Here is a 20,249-nt window from a genome sequence, read left to right as displayed (position 1 = left end):
CACAGTCACAAGATAGATATTTCTCTTGTAGTGATATCCATCGTGAGCCATCCTCACTCTTCTATGCACTTGTTCCCAATGGCAGGTGTGGGCAGAATAGCTTATATGAGAGTTTGGTGCAGCATATAACTATGGAATAGTTTTTCTCAGTTCAAAAGAGCTGAGGGAACTAAATAACAACAACAACAATAATATTTCTTAATTGAATAATATAATATTTCTTAGTACTTCTCTTTTTCCTTCTTTATACTTTAATATATAAGAGCATGGGTATTCACCATATCATAGGCATGTGTGTGTATATATATGCGTGTGTGTGTTTTGCTACCCACAAAGCTTTAAAGGTTGTCCCTTCTGGTGACATGTTTTAGTTTGAATGATAGACATTCCTCATCTACTTGGTTTTTCCTGTGTGGGTGGTGGTTAAGCCAACCTCTTGACTAGTTCCGGATCTCTTCTAGGAAGCTCTGCAATGTTTCAGAGATAAGGTACTTAATTGGGTTAGGCCTCTTCTGTGCTGTTCTTAGAGTTTTTGATGCATTACCTCAGTAGTTTCTTATCTGCCTCCGAAACACTGATACTCTTCAAGAAGACTGCTGCAAAGAAATGAAAGAGCTTACGAGAAAAATCATGAGTCACTGATATCTATTTTAGGTCTCTTTCACAGAATTACTCTATGGAATTTTTTTTTCTATCCTTATATAAAGGATGCCCAAAGGTAACTCTTATGTTTCCTGTACTATAGAGCAGACTGCTTGAAATGTATTTCAGGATATTTATACTATTTTTTCCCTTGCAAGGGTCTGTATTGTATAGGCAGATGGAAGATCACACAGTTACAGAGCTGAGCTGGAAGGAGCTTAGTACAGCCTCTGTATTTTACATATAAATTGTATGAATCCTCTAAGGTCACACAGCTCCTTAGTTGCACAGTTTAGAATTAGGGCACTAACCTTGATTCCTTTTTATTTATTTATTTTTAGTTGATGTAATAAAATGAACATTTCCATAACATAGTATAATAAAAAAAAAAGATAATTACACATGAAACTGCAAATATACGAGGTACAACTTGCTATTCCTTTTAAATATACAACAAAAGGGGCATCTAGGTGGCACAGTGGATAGAGCTCCAACCTTGGAGTCAGGAGGACCTGAGTTCAAATCCAGCCTCAGACACTTGACACTTACTAGCAGTGTGACCCTGGGCAAGTCACTTAACCCTATTATGTCACACACACACACACACACCCCAAAAAGGGGACAAAAATAAACAAACAACAAGGCTATTATGTAAATTTCTTTTTTTTCTTTCCCCCACCCTACAGATGGCCACCATTAGACACAAATGGGGGTTGTGTGTATGTGTATTCACATATTATATATGTATGTATACATATGTCCTTTATTGTTAATTTGGGCATTTATAATAGTCAAAATAATTTATTTGCTCAAAGTCGTCCTTAAAACAACATTGCTGTTATTGTATACGGTGTTATCTTGGTTCTGCTCATTCCACTTTTCATTCTTTTGTGCAAGTCTTTCCATGTGTTTCTAAGATCATCAAGCTCATCTTTTCTTAGAGCACAATAATATTCCATCATAATCATATGCCACAACTTGTTCAGCCGTTCCCCAATTCATGACTAACCCTTGACCCCATTTCCCGGAGCTTTCCCACATAATGTGTAGCATTGCTTTTCATAGACCACGTTGCCTTTGCTTCAAAAGAGGTTCACACTGTGCTTAGAGGAATAATGAGCATAACAATTATCTGGGATACCCACTAAATGACTATGTAATATTAGACCAATGATTAGTTTTAGAAATTCATCAAAAAAAAAAAAGGAAATAGATTGTTCTGAGAGTTTTAGTAGCTGAGGAATCTTTTCATCTTCTATGTTTGTTTTTTCCTATATTATTGTTGGGGAGTTTTGGTGGAGCACCATCAAGGGCATCTCTTTTTCTGCCTTATTTCCCTCCTCTTGGAAATCTCCAACATTGTGTTCTACATTGCTTTATTTGGTCACATATTCTAGGGTCTTATAGCCCTTCACTCCAACTTAAATTCCTATCTAACTCCTATAGTGTACCATCACATTCATTTAGGGCTCTTCGGGCTGGATGACTTCATAACTATTTTTTAGAGTTGATTTATTTCTTTATTTGAGACCATTTTGATTTATTATTATTTATTTTTGGAGTTCTTTTCTTTTTAAATTTTGAGTTCCAAATTCTCTTCCTCCCTTCTGTTACCTCCCATTTCACTGAAAAGGCAAGCAATATAATATCAATTATACATGTGAAGTCATGCAAAACATATTTCCTCTTAGCCATATTTCCAAAAAAAAAGGTGAAGAAATATGGACTTCAATTTGTACTCAGAGACTTCAGCATCTTTCTGAGAAGGTCTGTTTATGGCCACAAAAATAATGATAGTTCACACTTATATGGCATCTTTAGATTACAATGTACTTTGTTCACAGCAACCCCATATGTAAAATATTACAGTGAATGTAGCTATTTTACAGATGAGGAAACTGAGGCTTCGGTTTCTAAAAGGGACTTTCCTATAGTTACAAATATGACTGTATCTAGTTATAGTGACCATGTTGTCTCCTTCAGTGGGATATAATGTCTTTGATGATAGAGACTGCTTTCATGTTTGTCTTTATATCCCCAGTGCCTAACACATAGTGAATGCTTGTTGATTAACTGATTGAAGTCTCCTGACCCCAAGTCTAGTAGTTTTTCCACAACACTTTGCCTTAAAGAATTCTGCAATTGTCTTACATAGGACAATACTTCCCACACCTACCACCTCTCGCCCACTCCCCACTCCTGAAAGTTTTAGGATTTCTCATTGATCCATTATTGAAATTTGGTAAATGAGAAAGGTTTAATTTCATTTTGCAATTAATTTGAGGTCAAGTCTGTACAGTTTTGCTGGAGAATAAAAGTTCTTAGGTATTTACATGCATTTCTCACCATTATGCTGGCTTTGTGTCATCATACACTTAAGAGAACAAGTCTCATAGATGTGCTGGAGCCAGCTCGAGAGCCAATTGTTGAATTTTTTTTTTTCAGTATAAGAGCATTTATACTTGAGAAGTAAGCAGTGCCATTCAGATCTTGGTATTTTGTTTTATTGATTGCCTAGACTTGAGAAATTGTTAATAATGCATTTAAAATTATGTATATACATTCTCTTTCTCTCCCCTTGTTAAACTTTTACCATCACACCCCTGGTCTTATGCCATGTGAGCACTGAAATCCTTAAGCCTTAGCTAAAATTTGGTTCACTGTCAAAAAGTTGCTTGGATACTGAGAACATTAATAGTATGGTATAAATAATAATTTTGTCCACAGTAAGATCAACAATATCTGGTAAACTAGTGAATGAATTTGTAACAGTTGAATTTTATAAAAGAATTTGAATAGTTTTTATTTTATTATCATTTTCCAGAATTAATTTGTTCACTGAAAATTTTCAGCATTCTTAAAAATGAAATTATTAGTAATCAAAAGTCTTCCTTGCTAGTATTATGGTATAAAATTATTTGGTTTTAATGTAGGGCATTTTATGCTCTGTGGACTTTTATTCCAATTGGGGGAGTATGGTACACACATAGAGCAAAAGAATATGATATTTCCCTGCCATCCTTCCACCCTCATCTTCTTTGGGAAGAAGTGCACAACAATATACTGTTAGGCCATCTGTGAATTATTCCACTTTTCCTGGAAAATAATTTGGAATTATACCAGAAAAGTCCTTAACCTCTTCATATGTGCCCTTTGACCTTGTGATCCCATTGCTAGTTCAAAGATAGTTAAACAGGCCCCACACATACCAAAATATTTAGAGCAGCATTTTCTATGACAGCAAAACAACCAAAAAGAGAGTTGATTGGGGAATAGCTACAGAAATTATGGTATATGAATATAATGACATATTATTGTGTCATAAGATGCTGAAAATTGAGAATTCAGTGAAACATGGGAAGCTTGAATGAACTTAAAGAGTCAAGTAAGCAACCCTGGAGGACAGTGTACACAGTCACTTCAATAATGTAACAAAAAGTTCTCCATAGCTAGCCTGACCCAGACCCACCACATTGCTGCTCTGTGGCAGCACCTGTGTATAGCTCCTCCCCCACTCACTCCCAAGGTGTGTCAGTCATTTGCCCTATCATACCTCTCATCAGAACACCTCTCCCTCAGTCACCCTCCCTTAGGTGTGTTCTTTTCCCCTTTCTCTCTTCATGACTTCCCCGCCTCCCACTCCATCCACCTTTTCAGCTGTGTTTTCTGACCCTGTCTCTCACTTCTGTTCAATCTGGATTTCTTCCCTATTCCAGCCCTGCCTCTTCACTAATTATCAGTGATGGGATGACTGAAGAGCTTCAAACTCCTATATGTATAATTGCAGCATATTCTATTTTATAGGACTGTTAAAAAAAATCAGTGTTAACTCATTTTTTGGAGAATTGAACCAGAACGCATTTAGATTACCTACGTTAAAAAGCTGATGGTTCTGAAGACTTAATTTATGTAAGAGATAAGTTCCTGTAGTCTTTTGTTTAAGAATGCCTAGCAAAATGATTTTTTTACAGAAAAACTCCTAGAATAGGTATAGGTAAATTCTTCTGTTTCTGTTCTTTAAAGTAATTTCTTGGGATATCCCCTTTGTGGCCAAAAAAACTACAAATTATCACATTAAATTTGCATGTTTGGCAGTCACAGTACTAACACCAACACAGTTTTCCTGAGTTTCCCTTCATTTTGGTGTGTTTTCTGAAAAACATGCCCCAGCAGGTCAGGCATACCTTTGGTAGAGGGACTTTTATGTACACATGCTATGAAAATTTGAGTATTAAGGCATTCCAGGAACCTGACAGTCTGGGCTACAGAACAAAAACCAAAAACATTTTTCAGTTTTCTAAGAAGTTTAATAGATACAAGTTTAAATTCAACTGGCAAGGATCTCCAGAATTTAAAATGGCCAAACATCTGGTTCATTCTTCCTGACAGCTTTTGTAATGACCCTGACTTTTCAATGCAGATAAATTAATGATTCATCCTGCTTTATTTTGGCTGCTGCCTCCCCCAACTAGTCATTGGGGGGGGGGGGGACTGTACAGCCTCAAAGGCTAACCCACCTTAAGCTCCAGATTCAGGGCTTGTGTTGTTCTGTGACTTTGAACTCTATTTTTCCTGAGTTTATCAGCAGACAGCTGCAGAAGACCAGATCTGTTTACATAAGGGAGTGAAGAAGCAATTCTGAAGCATTGAGTTTCCATTTCCTTTAGCATTGTTCAGGAGTTGAAGCTCACAGCTTTAATATCAAGGTTTATCCCAGCATATACATCTTCTTCCAGGACAAAGGTTTTGTTTTTATTTCTGATTTGATGTGAAAAAGTGCAATGCTGGCTAAATGAAAGTTACAGCTTTATTTTTGCCTCTGTTTACAAGAAACTCTTTCCTAGTATTAAGCAAAACAGGCTGCCTTGAACAAACAGGTTTCTTATATCACCCCATTTCAAGACTAGTTGGTTGCAAGTCCTAATTCTTTTGTGAGCCCTGTAGCAGCCCATAAATCCAAGGTCATGTTCAAAGGTAATGGACAACTCAGCATACTGTTATTAGACTCTTGATTTATAGTTTTATAAATGAGTTTTCATGAGGAGAGAAATTACTGCTTTTAAAAAGTGGCTGTGAAATCTGACCATCTATTTTGACCACTATACCATTAGTTCTGATTTCTTTCATATCTTGGAATGGAATAGTGTTACCTCAGTGACATTTAACTAGGCAGTCATTCCATTGTAGAACAGTTACTGTTATGTATCCAAATGGCCAGAGACTTAGGTACAAGTCACACTGACACCCTTCACTGTGACCCAGCCTGTTGAGTCTGACACATATTATTATTAGTTAAAAGGAAATTGAAGATCTGAGTGCTTCTAAACCAGTTGTTCCTTTAACTTCCCAGGAAGGAATATGGTGATGACAACACTAAACCACTAAAGCCTCTGTTAAAACTGGGGGAGGGGAGTAAATCCTTTCACAGAAGGGTGATGTAGCACTTCCTAAGTGGTTGCCTAGATAGTTGAGTTGGAGAGTTTAGCAGAGTTCTATGAAGTGTCACTGTCCTATAGGAAAGTCAGGTATTTAGACACATGTGTAACTCAGCCTGCTACCAGACCATTTATTCAGTCCCCTCCAGCATAGGAGCCAACCAGATATTTGGTAACTATGCTAGCTATCTTAATTTCCTGGTCTGTTGGTAAAAAGAAATAGCACAGATATTGGCCATCGCCTGTAGAATATTGTTGGCACTGTCAAGGAGTGAACTGAAACCCAAGGAGACCAGAATGCCATGTTGGATTTTTGTCTCTAGATCCCTTCTCTCACATTATAAACCAACTAGGCAATATGTTAACTTATCTCTTAACCATTCACAGATAGGGACCTGGCATGTTGCAGTAAATCTTGTTGCTCTAACATGGATGGAGAATAGGATATTCTGGTTAATAATATGACATCGATCCAGAGTTTGTCACTTTTCGAAGAATTTGAATTTTAAAATAATACCTTGGTGTTAGGAGCCAAATTCTTTAGAAAGTTTTCTAGTAGGACCTTGCCATAACTTTAGGGTCATATGATATCCCAAAGTGTTCATTAAGAGGGAGTATTAAGAGAACAGGATGCCAGGTGTTCAGGGTAGCATAGTATTGTTAAACACTGGATTGGAAATTAGAAAAACCTGTGTTTCATCCCAGCTCTTTCCATTACCTAGCTATGTGACTTTGGGCAAGCCATTTTACTTTTCTGGGTCTCAGATGGACTGTATGATTTCTTCCATTCTAGCTAAGAAAATACAATTCTTTATCCAAATTAAAAAACAATTTGGAATTATGCAAAGGAAGTGTCTAAAAACCCATGCCTTTTTACCCAGAGACTCAAGTATTAAGTAATTCAGTGTGCCCCCCCCAAAAAAAGGCCCTGTGCATACCAAAAATACTTTTTTTGCAGTAGCAAAGCCCCAGAAACAAAATAGGTGCCCAACATTTGAGTAATGGAAAGACAAGTTCACAAGATCAAAAGGATTGTAGAGGCCATTGAGTTCAACATTCATTTTACAGATGAGGAAACTGAGACTGAGATTTTCCCATGGTGAAACAGCTAGTAAATGTCTAACAGGTTTTGTTTTTGTGTATTTCTTTGTTTTTAACCTAGAGCTTCCTACTCCAAATCCAGTGCCCTATCCACTACATCATGCTGCCTTTGTTATATGAATGTAATAAAACATGACTGTACTATAAAAAATAAGGAATTCATATGATGAATTCAGAGAAGCCACAAGAACACTTATATGAACTGATGCAAAGTGAAGTAAAGGGAACCAAGAAAACAATTTTTATGTGAATTAAAATATAGAGGACAGCAGGAGTAAAATAATCAAAACTGAACACTGCAAAATTATAATGATCAAACTTAGAAGATAAGATTGATAAGATAATGGATAAGATACTTCTTCATGCTTCTTTGCAGAGTAGGAAATTATGGGTGTGCAACATTGCCAGAATGCTGCACAGTGTACATTGTCAGAATGTTTAGACATGTTGGTTAGTTTAGAACAGTGGTTCTCAACTTTTTGGTCTCCACTCCTTTATACTATTAAAAATTGAAAAGTTTTTATTTGTGTGGGTTATATCTATTGATATTTACTCTATTTGAAATGAGAATAATGATAAATCTTTAAAGTATTTATTAATTCATTTAAAAAAACAATAACAGACCCATTACACGTTGACAAAAATAACTTTTTTATAACCATTTTCCAAGACAAAAAAATTGTAAGAAGAATGATACTGTTTTATAATTTTTACAAAGTTGTCTAATATCTGACTTAATAGATGACAGATGGATTAATTTTTTTTAAATTTTACTTATTTGTTTTTATTTTTCACTATTCACTTTTATAAGATTTTGAGTTCTAAATTTTTCCCCTTCCCTCCCCTCTCCCCAAGATAGCATGCAATCTGATATAGCCTGTATGTGTACAATCATATTAAACATATTTCCACATTAGTTATGCATGTTGTAAAGAAGAATTAGAACCAAAAGGAAACAACGTGAGAAAGAAGAAACAAAAAGAAAAGAAAAAATAGTATGCTTCTATCTGCATTGAAACCCTGTAGTTCTTTCTCTGGATGTGAATAGCATTTTCCATCATGACTCTTTGGGAATTGTCTTATATCATCGTATCGCTGAGAAGAGCTAAGTCTGTCAAAGTGGATCATCACACAGTGTTGCTGTTACTGTGTACACTGTTCTCCTGGTTCTGCTCACTTCACTCAGCATAATTCATGTAAATATTTCCAGGTTTTTCTGAAATCCATCTGCTTATCATTTCATATGGAACAATAGTATTCTATTTCATTCATATACCACAACTTGTTCAGCCATTCCCCAATTGATGGCCATTCCCTCAATTTCCAATTCTTGGCTACCACAAGAAGAGCTGCTATAAATATTTTTGTACATGTGGGTCCTTTTCCCATTTTTATGATTTCTTTGGGATACAGCCCTAGAAGTGGTATTTGACAGCTGGATTCTCATATCTGCTTCTACATTCAGTCTATTCTGAGATGTTGCTTTGGTTGAAGTAGATGAGGAGAAATTCAGCCTCAAATAGATTTTGTTGTTGTTTAGTCATGTCCAACTCTTTATGACCCCATTTGGGGTTTTATTGGCAAAGATACTGAAGTGACTTGCCATTTCCTTCTCCAGCTCATTTTACAGTAAGGAAACTGAGGCAAACAGGGTTAAGTGACTTGCCCAGGGTCACACAGCTAGTAAATGTCTGAGACCAGATTTGAACTCAGGAAGATGAGTCTTCCTGACTCCAGGCCCAGCACTCTATCCACCTTGCCTTTTCAAACAGATATCTAGTTGGAAATGGGAGGAGAATTGTAATAGGAAAATAACTTGGTATTATTATAAAAATATTTTTGACCTCCTGAACCCCCTGAACAGATCTTAAGAACCCTCATAGATCCGTGGAACCCTGGTTTAGATTTTAAAATTCTTTATCTCTGTCTTCAGGGACAGGAAGGGAGGAGGGATATATTGAGAAATGTAGGTAATAAAAACAAGATAATAATAAAATTTAATTTTAAAAAATGCTATATATGAGATGAGAAAGTCAAAACAGTTTTTTTTAAATAAAGGCCAGTAATCTAGTGTTCTCTTCTCCTCCCAATTTACCACTACCCCGCCCCCCAAAAAAAGCACAACCCTTACTGGTTCTTGTCGCTTTAATGTTCCTTCAGGTATTTGGTGAGTCAGAGATGCTCTCCAGCTTGTTGAGAGGCCTCCATAGATATTCAGCACACATTGCAGTATAGCTCTCTTGTGTATTTTTTTAGGCTGGTAATGCCCAGCTTCCATGTTCTCCCCCACCTTACCGCCCTCCTCCAGCTCAGCACACACTTCAAAGGTATAGAGATATTTGAGCCTGACCTGCAGCTAGCTGCTTTGATTGAGAGCAAGTTTGCCTGGCAGTGCTCTTCCAAAGAGCCAGTTCCCTTCCTAATTCTAATCCACTAAAACTTCCCTTTTGAGCTGATTTGGGGTTTTGCAGTTTGATTCCTGCTATGTGACACAAGCAGTATCTAAGAATCTTGCACTTACATAATAAGAATATCACTCCTCTCTTTCCTGTTTTTATTCCTGTAGCAAGGTGAATAGCTTATAAAACAAAAGATAGTTGACAGAGTTATTTGCCTTTGGCTGTGCTGAATTTATTCTAAAACTTAATAAATCACAGCCTTCATTAGTGAGTATTAACTTTCAGACCACTAGGCAAACTTAATAAGTTCTATTTCTCATATGGTGAATAGTTCCTGACATGTCTGAAAAGACTCTGACCTTCTCACTACAGTCCCATATGAGTAATAGTAACAGATTGTGCATAACTCTTTTTGAGTTAATAAGTCTTCATTGTGGCTAATTCAACAATTCTTGTATCATGTAATGATTGAATGTTCCCCACTTTACACCTTTTTAATTCTCCTTGGCCTGCCTATTTTCTTTGGAAAGGCTGTTATTTCAAAGGAGGAAATAAGATGAAAAGATTGCATTGAGCATTCGAGCATAAACAGTTTTCTGTGTACAAGAATTTGTCACTTTCTCCTACTCTCATTGAGTTATTTGCTACTCTCTGCATTTGGCCTTGGTAGCCATCATCCTTTCACCTTTAATACTGCATCCTGTTTCCTTCCTTCAGCTGGAGTCAAGCTTTCCCTGCTGATCTAACATTGTTGTGGTTGTGTTTTGTTTTGTTTTTTTCTAGTTCGGGTCTCAACATCTGAAGTGAAATATAACAAAGTGCATATATTTAAGGTTTTCATTCCATTATCAGATGCTGTATCTAGTTCTTCTGTAAACCCTTACCTTTCCCCCCTTTGGCAGGGGAGAAAAAGCAAAAATATGAAAGGAAATAATTGAGGGAAGACTGATTTTCAGTACCCAGTCAGGCATGAGGAATTTTGCATTGTGAATGATGTATTAGGTGCTGAGGCCATGATAAACAGTGCAAGTCCCTGGCCCTGAGGTACTTGTAGGCCATTAATGCACATTCAAATAGCTGTAGTATGAGGAGCTTGCATCAATGCATGTTCTTGATACAGTATCTCATTCTCAGTGCAGAAGAGAAGGTACAACTTGCTTTGGGACCTCTGAAAAGGGATATGAGATTGCCCCTGATGTCATATTGGTAGTTTCTGTAGCACATTTGAACCTGTGACTTTGTGAGAAACTGAAGCTGTGGGAAGGGGAGGGAGATAGAAATTCATTATTAACATGTTTCATGACTTCTGACTCAGCCATATCTGAGTGGATTGTGTGGTCATAGCAAAAATATACTCAGTTCTTCCCACAGTGGTTTCAGATTATGCATTTTTGCAAACTTGTTGGGGCCTCCTATATCTATCTTAAATGTTAATGATATCAACAAATGAGGAAAGAGAAAGAATAAAGAATTTGGTGTCAGAGGACCATGGTTCAGATCTGTCCTGTCACTTAAAACCTATATGACCTTGGGTAAATCGCTCAACTGTTGGGACCTTGGTTTCCTCATCTATAAAATGAGGGAGTGGAATGGTTGGTGCCTGTGGGCCTTCTAACTCAAAATTTCTGATAGGTGATCCCAAGAATGACAGTGCTAGGTGGGATATACTAACATCCGGCAGGTAGAAAGGAGCCCATTTTACATCAGTGAGTACCATCTTTGGTCAGTCAATATTCACAGAGACTATTAAAGATAAATTGGTCTTTCCTAATAGTCATTCAGTAATTTGCAACATAATCAAAAGTAAGTGCTGAGTTGTAAAGAGAATTTTTTTTGTGAATATTATGCTGTTCTGATCACTTACTCCACAAAAAGCTATAAGATAAAATCTTTAAGAATGAAAGGTATTAAGTACCAAGTAATGTATAGTTTTCTTCTAAAAATTGGGTTTAGAAATATTTGCACATAATTGAAAAACTTTTGATTAGAGCTTTATCCTGTGCTGTAATTTAAATAATTTTAAAATTAGTGGCATTCAACACCATACTGCTCTCTCCCAAGATTTCATTAGATAGTTAGGTTTTCCTTTTACTTATGCAACTTGCATTAGTGTAATTTATTATTGCATAAAATATCCAAACAAAATAAAAGAACCATTAGCATGATTTTAGGGAGCTTTTCACTGTGTGCATGTATGTACATGATGCTGGTGACCCATTGTTATTTTATGATGTCCCTTTCCATTGGTGGCAATAGACTTTTCATTGAACCATTCACAGCTTATATTTGCAATGCAGATGCAGGCCAGTTGTGTGTGGCATGTATGGAACAAAGAGAAGCTGGTGGGCTCATAGATGAATCAGACCTGTAGCCTGCTGCTTCATTAGGAATATTTCTAACCCTCAGAGCTACCTGATTTAAATTGGTCAACACAAACTCAGCCAGCCATCAAAATTCATTTTATTTGAATAAATTCCAGGTGGAAATGTCATGCTGTCTCCCTGCCTTGTGCCCAGGCTGTCCCTAATCCCTAGAATGCCTTCTTTGCCTCTATCTTCGACAATTCCTGCTTCCTCCACAGCCCAGCTCAACTGCCACCTCCTCCTATAGGAGACCTTCCTTGATCTCTTAACTCTTCCTCTTATACACAGAATTACCTTTTAGATATTTTCATATGTACTTTGCATTTATTGTCGTGTCCCCTATTAAAAAATTTTGCTAATTTTATTTCCATAAAATTAGTTTCTTTTCTAATTCTATGTATTTTACTTTACACATTTAAAAACATTTTGAGTAAGGGTACATGGGCTTAAACCAGAGTGCCAAAGGAAACAAAAAAGATAAATGTTAAGCTTCTTGAGGCCAGTTATTGGTTGTTTCATTTTTATCTGTGTATTGCCAGTGACTAGGACGTTTTGGGTGCTTAATGAATGCTTATTGCTTAATTGAAAGCTTCTTCCTTTATATATATAATATCACTATCCAGTTTCCTTTGGTGTTATTTGGAATACAATGGAGAAAGTCAAAGATTTTTTTAAAGTTGTGTTTTGTTATTTACAAAAGAAAATGGTAACCTTTGAAATAAAAAAAAAGTTAGAATTGATGGAGATCCAGGGATTCCCTCTGGCCTTATTTTGTCAGCTCCCAAGAAAATGCAGTAGCCGTGCCTTTGGAAATTTTCAGATTGGCTTACCACTCATTGGAAATTAACAACGTTGATATTTAATAGCTATTCTAGTTATCATATTCTTAGAAAGTAATGGCATTTTACTTTATTACCGACAGTCACAGAAGCTGGTTTTGGAGCTGATATTGGCATGGAGAAATTCTTCAATATCAAGTGTAGAGCTTCTGGCTTAGTTCCCAATGTAGTGGTTCTGGTCGCAACAGTGAGGGCATTGAAGATGCATGGAGGTGGCCCAAGTGTAAGTTCATGCTATCTTGTCACATAAAAGTTTGGTTTTAAAAATTCATGAAACACTTAATACTTGAAACTTTTCATGCAGAGCTGCTAATCTGTTTCAGTGCATTTGCTTGTCCTGAATTTTTTCTTTCACATCCATCAATGGCTGTATGCTTCTTAAAGGCTAAAAGGTTCTAAATGACACCCATGAAGTTGTTCGCTAGCTTTGAATTTATTTATTTTAATTTTTTTTCTAAAAATTAGCTCAAAAATAAAATAAAATAAAAATTAGCTTGATTTAAAACTGCATAGTAAATAGTGGGTTGGCTAAAGGTCCTTACCCTGAAAAAGAAACAGAGGAATTACAATGAATGAATTAATGTTGAATGTCTTTCATTTATTTGGCTTTATGGTCTCCTTGTTCATTGATGCATCATCTTTCATCAGATATCTGAAAATCATGTTGTTCTGTTGCTATCAGTTATGTCCTAATGTTGGATTGTTTTAGCAATATTTCAAAGGAAATGCCCTGCCCCCTCTAAAATTAATTTTGTTGAAATTTATTTTTCAAATTGTAAAAATTTGGAATTGTCCAAAAGAAATCAGTTCTGTGAAGTCTCTAGTTTATTAGCAGGATCCTTAGCCATGCAGTTCCATCCTGTGTTACACTGGCATTTTCATCTCTAATCTTTTTGATAGCATATGGTGCACAGAAGGTCTGAATGAATGAACATTTTCAAAAATCAAGAAGTGCTGATGATAACAAACGTGATATATGTTATACCCACTTTGCAACCTGAAGCTTTTGTACCTCCTTTGCTGTAGATACTATTTTATTGCTACATAAAAATGCATCAGCTTTGGGCTTCTGGGAGATACTGTTTGCTCACGTTCAGCCTATACCTCATGAGAACACATATATATCCCATCAAAAGACAAGATACTTTGTAAATGGAAATAAAATGTTGGTAAATTGAACTAAACATTTTATGGCATTTTCCTTAATTTACCTCTTTCCCTATTTTAGGTGGCTGCTGGTATCCCTCTTAAGAAAGAATATACAGAAGAGGTAAGGAAAGCTGTGTAAAAATCTGCTACATGGTATCATTTGAATACTTTTATTCATTAACTTTTGAAAGAAAATGGTGACTTTTAACTGGGGAAGAGGCTGGGATTATGCAGTCTATAAATGGCCATTTTGAACCAAAGAGTTCTCAGTCTCCAAGAAACCATGAAATAAACAAGGCCAGATTCTCCCCTACCCTGAAAAATCAGGAAACTCAAATTTATAAATGTATTTCATAGACAGAATCGCTATATAGTAAGTTCTTTACTTTGACAGCCTGTTATTTCAACCCAGAATCCATACTGTTCCTGCTGTGTCTCTTTAAGCATCTCAGTAATAGCCTCTGAATTACATTCAAACTTAAAATTGTGAAAGTCTAGGGAGAAAAACCATAGTTTCATAGTTTAACTAAATAGGAACAGATAAGCTCAGAAGAAAGAGTAGTAGTAGGATGCTTCATGTTCAGAATGACTCACAGACTTGATCCAGTAAAAACTGGCTACCTAGCAGGCTAGGGTACTTGGCAGAAGCATGCATTATTAGGTTGTTGATGAATGAAGGAAGCCTGGCATAGCTGTTGTTATATTCTGTTGAGTGCAACATGACTCACAAACAGGAAGTCTTTTTTTTTTAAAGGATATCAAATTGGATTTCTGAATTTGAAAGGAATAATATGTTTTGAGGCTGTCTTTTTCATGAATAGTCTTGCCCTTAGCCTGCTAGTACAGGGTTTTTCCTTAAGATGGAGCAAAGAATATGATGGGGTGGGGGTGGGGCGGGGACTGGCGCTGATTCACACCATTACTTGTGCCTTGCATCAGCCAGCCCATGGACATATTTGGCATGTTGTTCCTGGTGTAGCAGCCAATGAGATGAAATGCTGTCATGAATCCCCAGCAAGTAGCAGCCTGACTTACACATTTAAGGCAGTTGATGGAGTTTTTCACAAGCAGCTGCTCTTCTTTTGAGGAAAAGGTGTTTCATAATGTTCTTCTAAAGTAACTCTAAAAGAGAAGAAGAAAAAAAGTAAAGACAAATTATAAATAAAACCCTCTCCAAAGCAGTCCTGCTGTTCTTGGTTTTCTTGGCTTCGCTGGACTCAATGAGAAATGATACACTGGGCCAGATGGTTTTTTCTTGCAGAACCTTCAGCTGGTAGCTGATGGATGCTGTAACCTTAAGAAGCAGATTCAGATTGCACAGCTTTTTGGAGTTCCAGTTGTGGTTGCTCTAAATGTCTTCAAGTAAGTCAAACCTCATGTTTTAAACAAGATTGGATCATTAGGTTTCCCTTTGAATTATTTTCACCTGGGGGCAAACAGCACTTCTCTGTTCTTTTGGGACCTCATACTCAGGGTTTGTTTTGGTTTTGGTTTTGGTTTTTTTTTTAGGAGTATCTGTGTCATACTACACATTTTTAATTATGAGGAAAACCAGGTGAATAATTTTTTAAAACCTGAGTTTTTTGTTTAGTTGGTTTTCTTTTTACAATTCACCTTTTTTTTAATAAAGCCCTGCAAGCCTGAAAAAGAACCATTTTAGTTCCTCTTCTTTCTTTCTTTCCTTTCCTTTAAAAAAAAAAAAGTAGAACCAATAATTGTATTTAGAGTAATGTACTCAAACATTTTGTTCTCAGGACCCCTTTACACTCTTAAAAATTAGTGAAAATTCCTCAAAGAGTTTTTGTTTATGTGAGTTATATCCGTCAGTATTTGCTTTATTAGAAATTAAAATATCTTAGCCTTATTATGAAAATAGTTTTGACTACATGGGCCTCCCTGAAAGCATCTCAGGAACTGTGAGGGCCCTAGACCATACTTGAGAGCACTGATGCAGACAATAGTTGATAAAAGCTTGAGCCTAAAACACTGAACCATTTTTGAGAATGGTTAAAAATCTGAAGTCCCGTTTGTTTAAACGTGGTGTACATCCTTCTGGTGTTTTAAAAACCACCCCCTCAATACACACAGAGTCAGCACTATCAGTATTTCCATCACCAACAGGAGCGACACGCGGGCTGAGATCGACTTGGTCTGTGAACTCGCAAAGCGGGCTGGAGCCGTTGATGCTGTCCCCTGCCATCACTGGTCCGTTGGTGGTAGAGGGTCAGTGGACTTGGCTCGTGCTGTGATAGAAGCTGCAAACCAAGGAAGTCACTTCAGATTCCTCTACGATGTCCAAGTAAGAAGGAGGGGATGGGTAGGAGGGGAGCAAGGAGGAAGATAATAAGTCAGCGGTTACCTCCCAAGATTTAGCTAGTACTGTGACTAATGTGATTTTCACACCTTATGTGGACCTGATAAAATCATCATAGATTTATTTCCACTATAAGAATTTTTCCTCTGTGGAATTTTCTAGAGCTGTATTGAGCTATTTTAAAAAAAGTGGGAGAAGGTGTTGTTCATTCCTTTTGTTTTTATATCTTAGCCATTTTTAGAAAGATTGACCCACCCCAGCCCTGCACTGGCAATTCCTTGTTAGCTAAGAAAAATAGTATAGCAAAACCAGTGAACACATCAACTTCACCAGATAACATATGCATCATTCCACACTCAAAGTCCTCCACCTCCCTACCAAAGGGAGAGAGGTGCATCTTAGCATCTCTTCTCCTGTACCATAATTAGGTGTTACCCCGTTTGGCTTGCTTTTAGTAAATGAATGAATGAATAGATGATCCTTGTCAGAAAGGACTATCTTTTCTGTTTGTATGCCTATTGATTTTCACTAACCATTCCAGTATCTTTGCCAAGAAAATCCCAAATGGGGTCACAGAGTAGGACACACCAAAATGACTAAACAACAATTAGAGGTAGCTGGGTGGCACAGTAGAGAAAGTACAGGGCCTGGAGTCAGGAAGACCTGAGTTCAAATGTGGCCTCAAACACTTACTACTGTATGACCCTGGGCAAGTCACTTAACCCTGTTTGCCTCAATTTCCTCATCTGTAAATTGAGCTGCAGAAGGAACCACTCCAGTGCCTTTGCCAAGAAAACCCCAAATGAGGTCATGAAGAGTCAGACTCAAGAAAAATGACTAAATAGAAAGTGCTTTGTACCATACTAAGTACTGAATAAATGCTCTTTTCATGAATGAATGGAGAAAAAAAAGACATTTATTACATGTCATATAAAAAAAGAAAGTCCTGCTGTCAAGAACCTTGTAAGAGAAGAGAGCATCTATAAGAAAGTACCCTTAGAGGGTTATTTTGAACTAAGAAGCCAGGGAGATGGAGTGGAGTCATAGAGCAGTTGGGTGGGGGATGGTGTGAGAAAAAGATTGTCAGGTGGCATGTCATGCAGATGGTCAGAAAGTATCAGTGTGACAGTTTCTTTTTTATATTATTATGGTCATTGTGGATATTCTCCTGGTTTTGCTTATTTGATTCTTTTTTCCCACTTAATACTATTTTATTTTTTTCCAGTTACATGTAAAGATAGTTTTCAACATGAACTTTTATAAGATTTTGAGTTCCAAATTTTTCTCCCTTCCCTCCCCCTACCTAAGATGGCAAGCAGTCTGATGCGGGTTATACATGAACAATCCCATCTTAATCATATTTCCATATTAATCATGTTGTGAAAGAAGAATCGGAACAAAAGGGAAAAAGCATGAGAAAGAAAAAAAAATGAAAAAGTCTGCTTCAGTCTGCATTCAGACTTCATAGTTCTTTCTCTGGATGTGGATTGTGTTTTTCATCATGAGTCTTTTGGAATTGTCTTGGATCACTGTGTTGCTGAGAAGAGCTAAGTAGATAAGTCTGTCATAATTGTTCATCATACAGTGTTGGTATTGCTTTGTACAATGTTCTTCTGATTCTGCCCACTTTCACTTTCACTGAGCATTGGTTCACATAAGTCTGTCCAGGTTTTTCTGAAATCCACCTGCTCATCATTTCTTATAGCACAATAGTATTCCATAACATTCATGTACCACAACTTGTTCAGCCATTCCTCAGTTGATGGGCATCATCTCAATTTACAATTCTTTGCCACCCCCAGAAAGAGCTGGTATAAATATTTTTGTGCATGTGAGTCTTTTTCCCTTTTTTATGATCTCTTTTGTATACAGACCTAGTAATGGCTGGATCAGAGAGTATGTATAGTTTTAAAGCCCTTTGGGCACAGTTTTCCATATTGTTCTCCAGAATGGTTGGATCAGTTCACAACTTCACCAACAGTGCATTAGCATCCCAATTTTCCCACATCTTCTCCAACATTTATCATTTTCCTTTTCTGTAATATTAGCCAATCTGATAGGTGTGAAGTGGTACCTCAGAGTTTTTCCCTCATAATGATTTAGAGCTGCTTATTTGATTCTTTAATAAATTTATGCAAGTCTTCCCAGATTTGGCTGCCTTCCTCACTTCCATCATTTCTTCATGTCTTCAGCCATTCCCCAATCACTGGGCACCCACTTTATTTCTAGTTTTGTTTTGATTTGGAGTTTTTTGCTGTCACACAAAAAGGGTTGCCCTAAGCATTTTGGTATATATGGCACTTGTCTATCTATCTTTGAACTCTGTGGTGTGTAATTCCCAGCAGTGGGATTGATGACTCAAAGGCTTTGTATGAATAGGTTAGTGACTTTTCTGGCATAATTCCAAATTATTTTCCAGGATAATTGGATTAATCCATAGCTTTACTCACAGTATATTATTGTGCCTGTTTCCCCACACTCCCTCTAACCTTGACCGTTACCATCTTCAGTCTTTGCCATCTCCAGATGTTTACAAATTTGTTTGGTATGATTTCATTAGTTTTTAAAATTCGCTAATTGATGGGCCTATAGTCAGGTTAGCTGCATTATCCCTAGATAAATAATTCTAAGACTTGTGTCTTCTCAGAAATCTAATCTTGGCCCTTCTGATTCCTCTACTTAAGAATTTTCCTGCTTCCATTTTTGTAACAGATGTTTCCTTATAGATAGAGATAAACATACATATATATATATATATATATATATATATATATATATAGTTTTACATGTATATTTTGTATTTATATATATATTTGTATATTATACATATGTATATTATGCATATATAGAAAGAGAAATAGAGTGCTATATGTAGTTCTTTGTAGGGAATACATAAAATTGACACAGTATCTCTTTATATCTATCTATAAAGAGATACTATGTGTATTTTACATATTCCTTACCAAGAACTATATATAAATCTCTATAGATAGGTAGCTAGATAAATACGTGATTTTGTGTGTGTGTGTGGTTTTTTTGTTTTTGTTTTTGTTTTTGTTTTTTACTTCATGGCTACATGTATCCCTCACAGTTTGTTAGTATACTTTCCTGGTGGTTGCAGAAGTTATTAAAAAAAAAAAACCACTCTTTTTTTCTGCTGAGTTATAATCCTAGTGTTTACTTAAGAGATATGGGGCCATGGGCAAGTAATTTAGCTTTTCTGAGCCTCAGTTTCCCTGTCTATAAAATGTAAAACACATTTTTTATATAGCTGCAAGATAATACAGTGGGTAGGGTACCAGTTTAGTATGAGAAAGACCTAAGTTCAAAACCAGCCTCAGACATTTACCATCTCTCAGTCTCAGTTTTCTCATCTGTAGATTGGGGCCAATAATACCTCTTAGGGTTCTATCAAGGTCCAAATGAGATGATTTGTGTAAAGCACTTCATAAACCTTCAAGTGCCATCTAATTGCTAATCATATTATTACCTACCTCAAAAAGCAGTAGTAGAGAGTGTGGCTTTGTAAATTGGAAAGCTCTATGTCAACCTGAACTATTTTATTATAATTACCGTATTTTAGTCATATGTTATGCGTGGGCTGTTTTCAAATTGGCATTATTCTTTATTTGGTACAGATCCTTATTTATCTCTGACAGCGGCTCTTTGCAGATGTTGGCCAGGCCAACAGTGCCATGTGCTCAAACCACACACAGCTTCTTCCCACACTGTTTTGACCAGTTATACATTTTTTCACACACTACTTGTCCACTCTACCCACCCTCGCTAAAATATGTTCTGGCTCTTCTCAAGAAAATCATTGCAGGTGAAAAGAAGGTTAAGTAGGAAAAAAGGGTTGGTTTTTTTTAATAGTACTACCAGAAATACACTAACCCTGAAATGAACCCTTTTTAATTTTCTGCTGATATTTTAATGACATAGGTGTTTAGTTTTTCTTTCAGCCTATTTTTCATGGAGAAGATGAAGTTAGGATCCAGGTTCCTTGA

At 36.6% G+C, this 20,249-nt stretch overlaps 1 protein-coding gene across 2 annotated transcripts in view; it reads left to right on the top strand.

Moving 5' to 3' along the window:
* MTHFD1L (methylenetetrahydrofolate dehydrogenase (NADP+ dependent) 1 like) overlaps positions 1–20,249 on the top strand; it is a 220,970-nt gene that overhangs the window by 118,764 nt on the left and 81,957 nt on the right. The window contains exons 21-24 of one of the 2 annotated variants that reach the window (XM_020986602.2): positions 12,863–13,002; positions 14,008–14,049; positions 15,190–15,290; positions 16,050–16,227. In XM_020986602.2, coding sequence (XP_020842261.1) covers positions 12,863–13,002; positions 14,008–14,049; positions 15,190–15,290; positions 16,050–16,227 — 461 coding nt within the window. Of the gene's footprint in view, positions 1–12,862; positions 13,003–14,007; positions 14,050–14,867; positions 15,291–16,049; positions 16,228–20,249 lie in introns of those variants that run through there. The other variant, XM_020986603.2, reaches the window with a different exon arrangement.

The sequence above is a fragment of the Phascolarctos cinereus genome, unplaced genomic scaffold, assembly GCF_003287225.1.
Source record: "Phascolarctos cinereus isolate Bilbo 61053 unplaced genomic scaffold, phaCin_HiC Scaffold_5;HRSCAF=322, whole genome shotgun sequence".
Lineage (NCBI taxonomy): Eukaryota > Metazoa > Chordata > Mammalia > Diprotodontia > Phascolarctidae > Phascolarctos > Phascolarctos cinereus.
The sequence above is the reverse complement of the archived record's forward strand: the minus strand, read 5'-3'. Positions and strand labels throughout refer to the sequence as shown.